At 39.1% G+C, this 16,359-nt stretch overlaps 1 protein-coding gene across 8 annotated transcripts in view; it reads right to left on the reverse strand.

Annotated features, from left to right (window-relative positions):
• The window catches only part of UBR2 (ubiquitin protein ligase E3 component n-recognin 2), a 116,255-nt gene extending 101,597 nt beyond the window's left edge, over positions 1-14,658 (reverse strand). For 6 of the 8 annotated variants that reach the window (XR_003796844.1, XR_003796843.1, XM_029244313.1 and 3 more), the window contains exons 1-2: positions 14,109-14,658; positions 4,560-4,819 (exon numbers count right to left, since the gene is read on the reverse strand). Coding sequence is in view for 5 of the 8 variants with exons in the window: in XM_029244313.1 (XP_029100146.1) it covers positions 4,560-4,819; positions 14,109-14,186 (338 nt within the window). In the remaining 3 variants the exon portion in view is untranslated. Of the gene's footprint in view, positions 1-4,559; positions 4,820-14,108 lie in introns of those variants that run through there. The other 2 variants (XM_029244312.1, XM_029244314.1) reach the window with 2 other exon arrangements.
• Between the last annotated feature and the right edge of the window lie 1,701 nt (positions 14,659-16,359).

Consider the following 16,359-nt stretch of genomic DNA (forward strand, 5'->3'; position numbering starts at 1 on the left):
CAAACAAAAAAAAACATTCATCCTCAGGACCCCAGCATAGCCATTTACTAAGAGTTTACTATGTACCAAGTACTGTGGAAAGCCCTACACAAAGGACCTCATTTACCTTCTCAACAACTGTGTGATAAAGAATTTGGCTGACCTTTGTCTAGGGTTCCTAGGAGGTAACCTGTAAATCCTTGAACTTTCCCATGTGATAGCAGTGTCTTTGCTAGTCATGCTCCCACCCGTCCCCCACATATCTGAAAGTTTATACTAATGAGATAACTTAGAGTGAAGGTTGGCCATATCAGAAAAATCAAGCACGTAATTAAAGGGCTGGGGTTTTCAGGCACATAATATTAGCCCCACCTCTGGGAAGGGAAGTGGAGCTGGATATTGAGTCATGTGGGCAATGATTCAATTAATCATGCCTATATAATGAAACCCAATAAAAACTCTGGACACCTAAGCTTGGGTGAGCTTCCCTGGTTGGCAATACTCTGTGTGTTGTCAAGCATTAATGTGCCAGGAGGATAATAACATGTCACTGAGAACAACAAAAACTTAGCACTTGCAAATCTTGCCCTTTGGCTGGTTTTGATTTGTGTCTTTTTGCTATGATAAAACTTTAATCATAAGTGCAGCATTTTCCTGAGTTGTGAGTTGTTCTAGTGAATTATGCAACCTCAAGTAGTCTATGGAGATGCCTGAAATTTGTAGCCAGCTGATGAGAACTGAGGATGGCTCTGGGGTTCCCCAAACTTGCAGCTGTATTTTAGACAGTCTTGTGGAAGTCTGGGCCCTTAACCTGGAGTCGGCCAACTTCAAGCCACAACAAAGTTTAGAAATATCCTCTAAGAGTCTGGTTCAAACTTGAGTCCTAGTGGGGCCATCATATATTATATCCCTCTCCCCCATTCCAGGCTACTTGTCTGTCCAAGTGCAGGACCCCAGATACTGCTTTCTTTCTTCAGTAGTTCAGGGAATTGGCCAATCTGCCTCTTCTTTCTGGCTGCCACAGCCTATCCTCTGCTCCCTGGTTTCTTCCCCTCATAAGGCTGGCTGAAAGGCATTTTCCAATCTCTTCCATCATAACTATAGCAGTTTCTGTTGTTTGTTTTCCACTCTGCCTTTCCTCCTCCAACTAGCGTATTATATCTCCTTTTCATTTGTAAGTTTTTGCTACTGGCTGTTAAAAGGAAATAAATGCATGCATCCTTCCGCCCCGAAATTCTACTTCTAGGAATGTATCCTGTGTATATACTTCTACACGTGCACAAAGACACAAAGTATAATAATGCAGTATTATTTATAGTCCCAGAAACAACCTAAATGTCTACTAATAGAAGACAAGTAGGTAAAGAACAGAACATCCATACAAGAGAATAATAACCAGCCATTAAAAAGACAAAGTCAGCTCTCTCTATATATGTTATTTAACAATGTGATGGACAAATTTTAAATGAAATAAGCAAGATGAAAACAGTTTATGTGGTATGCTAGCATTTACTGAAAAAAGTATAAATGTTTGGATCTAGATATTCATATGATATCTAGATGAATACCAAGAAACTAGTAACAGTGGTCACCTCTGGATAAGGGAACAGGGAAATTAAGGGATGAGTGGGAGAGGGTACCTTTCATGGCATATACTTTTGTACCTCTTGAGAGACATAACAAAATACATGTTTTGCCTATTATATTAGTTTTTCAAGTCAATTTTTAAAAAGCAGTGGCCAATGCTGTTCTTGGTGTTGTCTATCCTTAATAAATGTATCCTTGTGACCCTTTAGATGATGTCATGAAAATGAAAATCCTCTCCTCAAACCATGAGGCAATCCCCTTACTCAAGGTGCCTTCCTTTTCATTAATTCTATACATCCTCTAAATATACAGTTAGAGTCCCAGGACAGGTATGAATGGATTAACCTATACCTCCATGCTCTAGTGAAATGATTTTATATCTCAAAGAAACTCCAGACTGACACATCCAAGTCCAAACTCCATCATGCACATACAGGAAAACTCTGCTGAGATCATCCCTGACTTGGTTTCATCCACAAATCCTTTAGGCACACTTAATCTTCAAGTACAGGCAAACAGCTTTTCAGTGCACCACTTTCACTGAGAGAATAGATATACTCCTCCTCCCGTCATCCCACCTCCACTCCTCCAAACTCCCAAAAGCCTATTCCATGATCACTGTTGAAAACACAGTTCTTCCTACTTCTTCTTCTAGTAATGGAAGCTCTCAGAACTCTGTCAATTTAATCAAGGCCTTCCTACAAAGCATTCAAACCTGCACGCAACCTGTTCTCCCCTGGGATGGACCCCACACATAGACACATATGACATCAGCAGAGAAGGGAGTTAAAATATGCAAAGGAAGAAAACAAGAAAGAATCCTGTGGTGTTGGACTGGAACTAGAGAGACCTACAGATACATAGATCCACTGACAGGGCCTGGGATTAGTGACATACCAATGGCAACAGGCACACTTAGTATCTTATTTCTGAACATTAATCTCTACTAAAAAAGAACTAGGCTCCTTAGAGAAATGGTTCATTTCAGGGCTGGGGTAGGGAAAAGCCCAAGATGTGTCCAAAATATCTTGTGTCAGAAAGAAAAAGGAAGTGCTCAAAGAATGATGGGGACATGAAGAACAACAAAGACATCTTGAAGGGTCTCCCACTGGTCAAATCTAGAACAATTTTGACCATAAGAATAATGGAGCTCCATGAACATATACTGATATAAATAAATTAAAAAACTGAACATTGATAAGAAACAGGGTATTTAATAGTCTCAAAGTATCTCCCCACCAAATACTTACTGATTAAAGAGGGAAAAAGAGTAACTTTACAGTGGAGAAGCCTTGCAGAAATCCCCTTAATCAAGTGATCAAATTTAAAGAGTTATTGAACCAAATCAAAACCATATGCTACTAGATAGGATACAATGAGAACACGTGATTTCTGCAATATTTCTGTGAAAGAGGCAACCTGACTCTAATCATGAAGAGTATCAGACAAACCCAAATTGATGTACATTTACAAAATAAATGGCCTGTAATCTTCAAAATGTCAAGATCATGAAAGTCAAAGAAAAACCGAGGCAACATTCCAGATTGAAGATTAAAAGACATGACATACAAATGCCTTCTTTGGAACTGGATCTTTTTGCTACAAAGGATGGTACTACAACAATTGGATCTCAGTTTTCTCATCTGTAAATCATGAGGCTGAACTAGATCTATTGCTCCAAACACCAATAAAGGACTCAAAGAGGTTTCTGTATAGACAAAAAACTAGATCTAACAGCCTTTCAATATATAAAAAGATCTCTATCAGTATTCTAACCATGCTGATAAAGAAAGATTACCATAGACACCCAGAGGTCTTACCAAAATTAAGCTTATTAAATTTAAGTTGTATGGGAAAAAGTCTTAAGAAAAAAAATGACTCTATCAATAGTATATCCAAACAGTGGAATATTACCTAGCTATATCAGCTGATATGGACAGATGTCAATGTCAAGATTTTGTTAAATAGAGAAAGGAAAATTTAGCCCAGTATAGCTAACGTATTCCCTTTTCTATGTATGTCTGCGTATGTGTATGTTTAAGATAGCCCCATATGTGGGCATGTACATGCATAGAAAATTTCTGGAAGGACATATAAAAGTATGTTAACAATGATTAGTTCTGAGAAACAGGAGTAGATAGTCATAAAGGGAGACAGAGCACTTTCCTCTCCATCTTCTACCCTTGTATACTTAATTCTCAACAAGAAATCAAAAAAAAACAAAAACAAAAAAAACTCAACCTAGTAGCAGTAAGTACATATAGCACCCACATCATGATTTCTAACTAACATTCCCAACTAAAAGGAAATTCCCTGCATAAATGGCTGATTCTACACATGGGTCAGAGTAAGTACAAAGTGAGGTGTGGACATCTTATGCCAGAAAGCAGAGGCACTCAAAAACTAATAAAGGCATGTGAAAAGGGCAAAGAAGCTAGTGTAACGGGGTTCTCAAAGGTCAAATGTAGGATAATTCGAACATCAAAAAGAATCACTGTAACCATCAAGAAAAGCAAGGAAGTGGGCTTCTCTGGTGGCGCAGTGGTTGAGAGTCCACCTGTCGATGCAGGGGACGCGGGTTCATGTCCCGGTCCGGGAGGATCCCACATGCCGCGGAGCGGCTGAGCCTGCGCGTCTGGAGCCTGTGCTCCGCAATGGGAGAGACCACAACAGTGAGAGGCCCGTGTTAAAAAAAAAAAAAAAAAAGCAAGGAAGTGATTATTACAAGAGTCAAGGTAGGAGCTAATTATGGGGGAGGCATAAAGTACACAATGGGTTTCTGGAATGCTGGTGATGTTCTATATCTTGACCTGGAAAATAATTATATAATGTTTATAATAATTTATTAAGACACATATATTTGTTGTGGAAACTAACACACATATATACATATATAATACTGATATTTCATAATTTGAAAACAAAAATGTAAGGTTTCAGGAATAAAAAAGTCAAGTAAAAACAAGGAAAGAAAGAAAATGACAATATCTTACCTGCAAGAGTATGTAGGTTCTCCCACTTTAAAAACACGACCACAAAGATGAGAAGGTTTGTTTGTTTGTTCAAGTTTTGAAAATCCCAACTCAGGATCTTCACCACAAAGGTACCACTCCATTGGTCCCAACAAAACTTGGTGTGCCAACATGTCTTCTTTCTGTGGAAAAGGGTTGGGACCCCTGCAGTAGATTTTGGGTACATAGTGAGCCAAATGCTGGTTCACTTCTCTAGTGAGGTCAGTTGCTTGCAGCCATTTCTTTAAAAAAGAAAAAAGAAAAAATAGTTTTAAACAAGGTCAATAAACTGCTAATTTGAATAAACATACTCTATTTTCTTTTAGGTGCAAAAATAATGAGTCTTATAAATTATTTTATTGACATTCATCACTGCATGTCTTCTTTCCAAAAAAGGATAAAACTCAATTTAGAATTTTACTAAAATGCCCAGTATTTTAAAATTCAACTTAAAGTGGAAGTAAAGTGGAACGAGCCCATCTCCTCAAAATGACTCTTGAAGCAACCTTCTGTAGGCAATACAGGAAAATGACCACAACATATCATCTTATAAGACACTAGCCATTGAGCCCATCTGACTTTCTTTCTAATTTCTAATGCTTTGCTCAAATGATATTCTGATTGTGATCTGGATTCTCCTGTCGGTTGGCTGACAGGAAGAGCATACAGTGAACATGAACAGCCAATACACTAATTCTATTTCTCAATGATTATAAAGGACACGCCAGTCTCTTATGAATGTCAGTCCATAAGAGAGTTCGTTCTATCGATATCTTTATGCCCTGACCAACATCTCTATAAGCCCTTTCTCCTTTGCTCTCCCTGTTAAAAACATTTTAAAAAGTCACTTTCCCCTGTCCCCAAACTTTCATGTCCTACTACCTGTGATAATTATACTTAGATATCTAATAGATACTGTGATATTATGATAAGAAAAACATATTTGGTCTTCTCATTCCTAGCACAGAGCTCTTAAAAATCTTCCAATTTCCTAAGTGATAAGTGAGATAAAAGTGAAAGGAATGTCTTTTGTTATTCATAACAAGCCCCCTTCATTCAGACCTGAGTTGATATTACTAAGGTGACTTTTGGAAAGCCCCTAAAGATGGGAAGCTAGTTGCCAGGGGAACTAGCCACATTATTAGTAGGGTGGAACTTACAGTCTCCACCCCAACCAACTTCAGGGAAGGGAGAGGTGCTGGAGGTGGAGTTAAGCACTAATGACCAATCATTTGATCATCATGCCTATGGAGGCACAAAGCCTCCATAAAAATCCAAAAATGTCAGGGTTCAGAGATCTCCTTGGTTGATGAACAAACAGAGGTGCTGGCACGCCCAGAGAGGGCATGGAAGCTCCACACCCCTTCCCACATACCTTGCTCTATTCCATCTGGCTGTTCCTGAGTTGTATCATTTTATAATAAACAAGTAATCTAGTAAATAAACTGTTTCCCTGAGTTTTGTGAGCCATTCTAGAAAATTATCGAACCCAAAGAGGGGGTCATGGGAACCCCTTAATTTGCAACATAAGTTGTGGGTAACCTGAGGACCCACTGCTTGTGGTTGGCATCTGCAGTAGTGAAGCGGGGCAGCCTTGTGGGACTGAGCCCTTAATCTGTGGGATCTGATGCTGACTGCAGGTGTACAGTGTCAGAACTGACTGAGTTGTAGGACACCCAACTGGTGTCTGCTGAGAACGAGAGAATTGCCTGGTGCAGGAAACCACCCCGCCACACACACACACGTTTGGCGGCCGGAAGTATTGATGTGAGAATAAAAAGAAAAGGAAGAAACAGTTTTTCCTTTCAGACACCAACTCAATATGTCCAAAATTGAACTCATGATCTCCCACACCACAAAAAACACCCTGCTATTTTCTCCATTTCTCTATTTCAGACACCAGCATCTACCCAGGTATCCAAACCAGAAAAACTGAGAAATCTTTTTTCCTCACCCCAACATCCAATTAGTCATCATGTCTTGTCTATTAGGCCTCCTAAGTATCTGTTGAATCCATCCATTTCTCTCCATCTCCGGTGGCACTACTTCCACTACCCTAGTCCAAACTCCCCACTCCTGTCTTTTGCAAGGATTAATGCAACTGTGTCCTAACTAGTAATCCCCACTAGTCTGGTCCCTCTACAGTCCATTTTTCCAACCTCACTACCAGAGTGTTTCTTGCAAAATGCCAGTCTGATCATGTCATTCAGCTTCCCCTTCTATTTAGGATCAAATCAAGTCCACTGACATGGTTTACAACAGCGGTCCCCAAACGTTTTGGCACCATGGACTGGTTTAATGGAAGACAATTTTTCCACAGACGGCGGGTGGGGGGGTGGTTCAGACGGTAATGCTAGTGATGGGGAGCGGCAGATGAAGCTTCGCTGGCTCGCCTGCTGCTCACCTCCTGCTGTGCAGCCCAGCTCCTGACAAGCTGCGGACCACTACCGGTCCTCAGGCCGGGGGTTGAGGACCCCTGGTTTACAAGGTCCTTTGCCTTGTATCATACTTTCCAGTTTCCTCCTCCTGATCAGTATTGCTCCTCTCTCTCTGCTTTACAGCACTGTTATCTACTCATTCTTCAGATCTCAGTTTATGTTTCACTTTCTCTAAGACGTCTTCTTAGCCTCTTTCTCACCCTCATCTCCTGTTCCCCTACCCCCCATGTCTAAAACAGAACCAAGCCCCAGTGGGCAGTTAGTAAAATCCGTTAACTGAATGACTATAAGTATGTATACACTACTGACTGTCACTTAACATTGACATTACAGAAAGATGTTTGGCTTTAATGGAACGTGGCTTCAATGGACACAGAAATAAAGCAGATCCAGGCCTGCAAGTTCTTAAAAACCAAACCAAATAAGCCCTATATAGGCATCCTTCAAACCACCTCCTTTCTTTTCCCTTTCTATTTCCTTAAGTCCTAAGGCTTTCCCCTATATTCTGTCATTTATTTATTCCTGCTTCCCATGCCAATTCCATCTGTGTTTATTTGTCCTCCAAATAAACATAATTTATTTAGTTACAAATTATGTAATTAAGACCTGCTCATTTTGGCTCTAAACCAAGTGAAAATTTGAAATCAGAAAATATGAAACAACTCACTTCTACAAAAATGCAGTTAACTGTTAACTCATAAGTCCAATGTTTACCTATAGATTACAATCTAAATTTCAAATTACATCCTTGTTAAAAAAGAGTTTATGAAGATTGGGATTGACACATATACACTATTGATAGTATGTATAAAACAGACAACTAATGAGAACATACTGTATAGCACAGGGAACTCTACTTAATGCACTGTGTTGACCTAAATGGGAAGGAAATCCAAAAAAGAGGGGATATATGTATATATATAGCTGATTCATTTTGCTGTACAGGAGAAACTAACACAACATTGTAAAGCAGCTATACTCCAAAAAAAATTAATTAAAAAAAAAAAGTTTACGTTTATGTGATGTCTAACACTGTTAAGACAAGAGTATAAGGTCTTCTTTTTAACTATTACTTGCACAATCTTCAGCTCACTTCCTTCCTTTGAAAAAATAACATATAGAGAGATTTTACATATTCATGAGGTGATATATACTACCTTTCTAGTCAATTTCACATTTTAGAGAACCTTTCCTAAAAATGTAAAAATCTCTTCATAAGTTAAGGGGCTGGATGGACACTTATAACAGTGAAAAACTTTTCACCCCGAAAGTGAAACAATCCTTTCTAAATGTTACTAATTTTGCTGTGTTTGCTTTATGCAAGTAGGAAAGAGACTAAATTACTCTTAAAACAGTAATTCTGGTAAGACAATCCCATAGGTTTAAAGATTGTTCAAGTGATGTCTAACACTGTAAGACAAGAGTATAAGGTCTTACAAGGAGAAGTGGAGAAGTGGCTCCAAATCAAAATTATACACACACACACACAAAGTTCAGTAATTATAAAACAAACGAGAAAAAAAAAAAGTAGTCAATAGTAAAAGACAGAGTCAACCAAAAAGCAAACAAAAATCTAATTCTTTGAGCTAAAAAACATGTTTTTGGCCACATCAAAGGGGTTTTCACCCATTGTCAGCAAACCCTAATTCAAAATATGAATGCAGTCAAATTATCCTAAGCAATTTATTGTTTATGGATGAAAAATTAAGCATTCAGATTCAAGAATTCACCTCCACAATCCTAGAAAACTATGCTTCAATTTTAATTTACAACACATTTAAAGGTTTTATTTTAACAGCAATTTTTTGTTTTATATTTTATGTTCCCATTTCTCTTAAAATTTCACTTTTGCAGAATTTTAATCCAGGGAGGATAAAGGGTGATGCTTTCTAAAAGAAATTATGTTGTCTTGTGGCTCTAACAACACTGATGGGTCAAATCTGTTCATAGATTTCTTAAACAAAAAATTCAGAAACTAATATCAGCTTCTGTTTAAGAAAAAAAAATCAGCTGCCTTATACAAAATATATCATTAGTAAAACAAGCATTTTACTCTAAATATCTTTTATTATATATTATTATAAATTATTAACAAGACACAAAAGGCTGTTTCAAGAAAGGCAGGCATACGCTCCATTTAAAACCACCTAACAGGACTTCCCTGGTGGCACAGTGGTTAAGAATCCGCCTGCCAATGCAGGGGACACGGGTTCAAGCCCTGGTCTGGGAAGATCCCACGTGCCACAGAGCACATAAGAGTGCACCACAGCTAATGAGCCTGCGCTCTAGAGCCCGTGAACCACAACTACTGAGCCCGTGTGCCACAACTACTGAAGCCCACACGTCTAGAGCCCATGCTCCGCAACAAGAGAAGCCACTGCAATGAGAAGCCCACACACCACAACGAAGAGTAGACCCCGCTCACCACCAACTAGAGAAAGCCCACTTGCAAAGCAAAACAAACAAAATCAAACAAAAAACCACCTGATTTGGGATTTTAACTTCATTAAATTTAAACACTTAATATATAAAGCAAGACACCTTTACATGAAAAAAATCTATACCAGAAATATAGAATTAGTGGTTAGCGACACTATAGATTAAAAAAAAAAAGTTGTGAAGAGAAAATTTCTGGCTGCCAGAAAATTTCTGGCTGCCTTTAAGAATAATGGTTCACATATTTCTCAAAAGAAAGAAAACCTATAGCTTTTCATATCAGATCTCAGTAACATAAGCTAACTGTAACTGTTTCTTCAACATGAAGAATTATTGATATTTCTAATTTGGTTGCATGTTAATCTGTCCTTATTTCAGACACTTGTGGCTGTCACACTAACATGCACACCAGAGTAATAAGCACTATCTTATTAGAAGTCCTCAATAACGGAAGTAGAGAAACTGTCAACTCATTCCACTAAAGTAAACATGTTATGACAATGTTTGCAGGAGCTCGCCTTTTTTTGAAAGCTAATTTCAGCCTTGGGATAGAGAGCAAGTACAATAAACACAAAAATCAAAGAATCCCTAGGGGTTAGCCTTTTATCACAGTATCTAATTATTCTATGCCAAATTAAAATTGTACTCTATTTAAGCACATTTGATTTTGCTTTCGAACAAGGATAACCAACATGTAAGTTAACTACAAAACAACAATCTAAAACAACAATTGCTAGGGCCAAAATGGAGCTTTCGGGACTATACTAAGAAAAAATTAGAACTAAGAAAAATTTAAAACAAATCATATTAAGAGTTCTAGAAATGAAGTAAAAACATTCACAAATCAAAATAATACAGAAACTCAGTAATAAAAAACAAGAGAATCTAATTTAAAAATAGGCAAAAAACAAAAAATCAGAAGACAAAATGAAAAAATAGGCAAAAGATCCGAATTGACACTTCCAAAGAAGATATACAAATAGCCAATAAGCTTATGAAAAGATGTTCAACATCATGAGTCATGAGGGAAATACTGATACAAATCAAAACTACAAGGAGATGCCACTTTACACCTAACAGAATGGCTATAATCAAAAAGACAGACAATTAACTAGTGCTGGCGAGGATGTGAAAAAACCCACTGAAAACTTCACATCTGCTAGTGGGAAGGTAAAATGATGCAGCCATTTTAGTCTAGCAATTCCTGACCCAGCAATTCCACTCCTGGGTATATGCCCAAGAGAAATGAAAACATATGTCCCCATAAAAAATTGTACAGAAATGTTCACCATAGCACAATTCATAATATCCACAAAGTAGAAATAATCCAAACATCCATCAACGGATGAATGGACAAATAAAATATGGTATATCCACGTAATGGACTATCATCTGGCAGTAAAAAGGAATGAAGTATTGATGATACATGCTGCAACATGGACGAACCTTAAAAACTTATGCTAAGTGAAAGAAGCCAGTCACAAAAGACAACATATTACATGATTCTGTTTACATGAAATTTCCAGAATAGACAAATCTATGGAGACAAAGAAATAGGTCAGCAGTGGGCCTAGAGTTTGGGAGGTTAGGAGAAAATGGGGAGTGTATAGCTAATGGATATAGGATTTCTTTTTTGCAGTGATGAAAATGTACTAAAATTGATTGTGGTGAGGGCTGCACAACTCTGCATATACTAAAAACCACTGACTTGAATTGTAAGATACGTGAATTTTATATAAAACTGTTGAAAATTTTAAGGCAAAAAGTAACCAATATAGGTATAATACTCTACATAAGACTTCTATAATGAATATGTATTTCTTTCAGATTTGGGGAAAAACAATATATGTACCTCTTAAATCATAATCATCCACTGGAACATATAATCAAATCTGTGGAGCATGAAATGTAGATAGAGTCAAGAAGTGTTGGGGAAGTCATACTTGTAGAATCAACTCTATCAAGGAAAAGAAAAAACTACAACAGAGGGCCACTTTAATATCCTAAACTTAAAATTATTGAAGTGAGTACTTAAATACTTTTATTTGTGAGGCATTCTAGTAATAATAGATGGGATCACAAAAAGTCCTTCCTCCTCATAATATAAATAAGAAAAGCAAGTGTGTAAATAAATTGTGTGAAAAATGCCACTAGTCATTATTAAGTAACTTTAGATGGATGTGATCCCAACAAATTATCAGCAACAGAGGTCTAAAGGCTGTTAATAACTGCTTTGCTTGTTTACCCTCTCTAAAATTTATTTTTACCGGAGAAAACTTTATTAATTCATTTTAATTTTTAAAAAAATATTTATTTTTTTGGCTGTATTGGGTCTTAGTTGCGGTAGACGGGATCTTTGTTGCAGCATGCAGGATATTTAGTTGCAGCATGAGAACTCTTAGTTGCAGCATGTGGGATCTACTTCCCTGACTAGGGATTGAAACTGGGCCACCTGCATTGGGAGCGCTGAGTCTTAATCACTGGACCACCAGGTAAGCCCCCCAATTAATTTTAATTTGTGATAAATGGCTGGGCTGGGGCCTAAGCTGAAAAAACAGTAAAGTGTTATGCTGTTTTAATCAAATACAAACAATAAACTCCTCACAAAGTAAGGGCAAATTATACTGCTGCAAGAATCTTGTATTTTAATATTAGATGAACTCTTCTTTAAGAAATCTTGTTGGCCTTCAGACTAAATTTTTTTTTAATCTTATTTTTCAGAAAGTCATTTAAAAGTAAACAGAGCAAAGGGGCTTCCCTGGTGGTCCAGCGCTTTAAGACTCCATGCTCCCAATGCAGGGGGCCTGGGTTTGATCCTTGGTCAGCGAACTAGATCAAGCATGCCGCAACTAAAGACCTGGCGCAGCCTAATAAATAAATAAATAATTTTAAAAAGAAGAGTAAACAGAGTAAAACTAAAATGTAGCTCAGACTGTGAACTTCACAAACTCGAATTAAGTCCAAATTTATAAGTTTTGACTGCATTTTCCTTAATTTCCCCCACTACATCTGAGAATTTCACTACACAAGGACTAGGAGCATTGCTCTCTAGCACCAGTTTTATAACTAGTTTCCCCAGGAACCTCAACAAACTGGAGAAGCTCTAATCACTTGATAGCTTGCACTTTTGTTTAATTTTTATTCTATATTGGAGTATAGTCCATTAACAATGTTGTGTTAGTTTCAGGTGTACGGCAGCTTGCACTTTTAGAATTGGAAAAACAGAGCACATAGCCTGTATCACTGGGGTCAACAGACAAAATTTGGTGGGAGTAAAAAAAAATTTTTGAGGTAAATAACAGATTAGCTATCAATCTAGATATTGATAAGATCACATGGATAGGGAATAGCTGTCATTACCATTTTACTGTTTACTTTGAACACTGCTTTCGTTTTCTTTTTCAAACCTCTTGATAAATGAAAAGGCAGATGGGGAAAATCCTTGGGTTGTTGCAATACTAAGCGGAAAGTAAATGAAAACAGAACTAGACTAAACAAGTTGGTTTAAAAACAAACAAACAAAGATGCATCATCCAACAATGTATTTCTTTAAACTTTTCACCTCTACTCCTGACATTTATTTCCACTATGACTTTAGTGTCCTCATCAATTCACCCAAAATAACTCCTCACTAACCAACAGCCCCACAGCGCCCCACTACAATTTTGCTCCTAACATTCAGATTGTTGACTTGTGCTCAAAGGTCACTCCCTTCCTATCAGCTTTTTAAATTGGAGGCCCTAGAGGTGGGGCCTCAGCTGTTTTGGCCCATTCAGAATCATTATGGACAATTTGTTCTAGGGGGTGTTCCCTGTCCTTGAGGAAAGATACCATCGAGTTTTATTAATTATTTTACAACTCTGCTACTTATACAGCATATTCGTATTACAGTTTAAGTACAAGACTAGGTCTGAATGCTTTAAGTTTGGGGCATAACTGCTCCCACTATGCTGTGACCAAACCTCACATTATTAGCTTCCATTTACTGAGAGGTGCTCTCTCAAAGTTATATAACGTTTGTTCTCCATCCAACTTCCCCCAACTCCTAGACAAATTATTGTTTTAATCTCCCAGTCTCCACTACCACTTTCTCACACTCAGTTAACGTGTCAAGACACTACTTTCCGCACATTCATCAACGTTGTAGACTGACCAAACCGGTGCGAAAACGCACTGAAGAGGTAAAGAGGGTGAACAGTGTCGCTGGCATCCTTTGGTGCCTAGGGCGGTCCCAGAAACAAAATAAGGTAGCAGGTTTCAGAGGAGGAGGCAAATGAATCAGGAAGACAAAGTACCCAAAAAACCAGGAAGCGTCTTTCCCTCCCCTCTTCTAAGAGTTGACATAAAGGGCAAAGGCCCTGTGCTGGGGACTTACTGGGAGTGTGGGGGAAAGCAGAAATAACGGAAGAGCGAAAGGGTACGTGAGGGTGGCTGGTGCACCCAGCAGCCCTGCGGGCTACTCGTGGATAAAGAAGGAAGGAGAGGGGCAAGATCTGGGACCTCCCCAGGCCGTTACCCACAAGGCGAGGCCGGCGGGGCCAGCGCGGTCGTCACCCCAAGTCAGGGCCCGGCCGCTCCGGGATTTCCAGTAATCTGTTCCTCCCCCGGGGCGCGGCCTGCGACGGCCGGACGTCCCCGCCTGGGTCCCGGCACTCACCCCCGCGGTCTCCTCAGCCGAACATTCCAGCAAACTCCGGTCTAGGCCCTGCACCTCGGGCTCCAGCTCCGACGCCATCTTCCCTCCTTCGCCTCCCCAGCGCTGGCGCCGCTACCGCCGCCCCGAGGGCCGCGGCCTCGCCACAGCCCCGGCGGCCGAGACCGCCACCGCTGCCCCGGGCGGTCGGTCCCGAGCCGCCCAGGCGGCCGCGGGTGGAAAAGACGGAGAGTAGCGTGAGGTGAGCCGGGCAGAAGGGACGGCGCGTCCTGCGCTCCCTCGCGGGCTCTGCGCCCAGAGTCAAGTCACTGCCTCGTCCCTGCCCCGGGGAAGGACACAGAGAACCCAGACCTGGCACTCTTGCCCGCTTCTACCGCGTCCCGCTCCGGGAAAGGGGCAACAACACCCAAAAGGCGAAGCGGCGCACTCTGGGAACTGTAGTCGTCCTCCGCACGGCCAGGGAAAAGGTGGAGCCCTTACAAGGAGGCCCCAGGATGGCATTGTGGGAGTTGTAGTCCAGCTCCTCCTAAGAGCCTTGGGCAAACGGCAGATAAGCGGGCGGGCGGGGCTTTTGTGCCCAGCAAGAATCATAGACTAAGCGGCGAGAGGCGCCCGCCAGGGAAGAGGCAAGAAGCGCGAGGTCGTGTGTGGTACTGAGTTTTATTCCCTTAACACCCTTTGTTCATTTTTGTATCCCCAGAGCTTAGAACAGTGCCTGGCACGTGGCAGAACTCGAGTACTTTTCAAAGCCTGGCATATGTACGAACTCAAATACTTGTCGAATGAGCGAATTACGTTCTATCCCTATTGTTCTAAGGCCCTGTCATCCATCAACCCCTCATTCTTTAGACTGGTAACCGAGGTGTACATTTCTCAGGTTTTTAAAGGTTTTAAAACATGTTAAAATGGTGTTAAAGGAAACGTTTCCAAGTGATTTAGATATGACCGTTTATTAAAATTTATAACAAATCTTGCTGCAGAGGAGAAGGAGTCTACCAAGCCAATTCAAAGGTTCACTCTTGATAGGGACATTTTATAGAAATAAATAATCATTGTTAGATTAGATACAAAAGAAAATTACGTTTCGGTAGAGGTAATTAGGCTCTTGACTGATAGGTGGGTGAGTGGGTTTCTTAGAACAAGTCTCCAATTCCTTTAGAGTTATCAGAAAATTGCTTAACATTTTATTAGGTATGCTGATTTATTCCCACAAAGAAATTGTGAATTACATTAGGCAAAAAAAATTCTGAACCAATCCAGGTTTGGGACATGTTTTTGTTGTTATTGTTGTTGTTAACAAAAGTATAATATTAACCAAGTTTTTTTTTTTTTAAGGAAATAAAAATTACCCATCATCCCACAGTCCAAATAAGCCTTGTTATCATTTAAAAAAAAAACTAATATATGTATAAGATTAGAACTTCAAGCTCAATGGAAATATTCAATATTTTTAAAGGAAAAAAATTAAAACTATGCCTCTTACCCCAAGTCCCTCTCCCCAAAGAAAAGCCTTTTTAATACTTTCTTATGATTCTATCCAGAAAAAAAGGTATGCATCTATCTGCATAGATATCTAGAATGAGAGATCTTGAAATGTTCTACTATATGTTACTTTCTTCTTTGCCCAACTTCCTTGCACTGATGCACTCCCTAGTCAGAGTCAACCTGGAGGAAAACTGGGGTTGTTACAACCCAGAAGCAAAGATAATGCCTCTTTAAGAGTCCTAATATAGAATTAAAGCCATTAAAATACATTGTAAAGAAATTTTTATTATTTTTTATTCTTTTTGGATTGATTTTAATGTCCTTTTTTCGAAATTCTTGAGTTGGATGTTTGCTATTAACCATTCTCTTTTTTTTCAGTATGTACATCTAAGGCAGTGGTTTTCAAACTTGAGCATGTATCAGAATTACCTCGAGGTCTTGATAAAATACAGGTTTCTGGACCCCACTCTCAGAATTTCTGATTCAATAGATTTTGGCTGGAGACTGGAAATTGCGTTTCTGTCCAGTTCCTGGTCATTCTGTGGGCCTGGGGACCAACTTCAAGAATCACAGATTTATTAACGCAGTACATTTCCATTATATAATGCTTTAATTACATTACACAAATTTGGGTATATAGTGTTTTCATTATCATTCTTTAGTATGTTTTTAAATTTTCATATGTGTATGGCATTGTGATCTTTTCTTTTCTTTTCTTTTTCATATACATGACTCATTTATTTTGCAACTGCAAGGTTATACCTCTTAA

Source organism: Monodon monoceros, unplaced genomic scaffold (assembly GCF_005190385.1).
Source record: "Monodon monoceros isolate NGI ecotype Baffin Bay Population unplaced genomic scaffold, NGI_Narwhal_1 Super_Scaffold_3, whole genome shotgun sequence".
NCBI lineage: Eukaryota > Metazoa > Chordata > Mammalia > Artiodactyla > Monodontidae > Monodon > Monodon monoceros.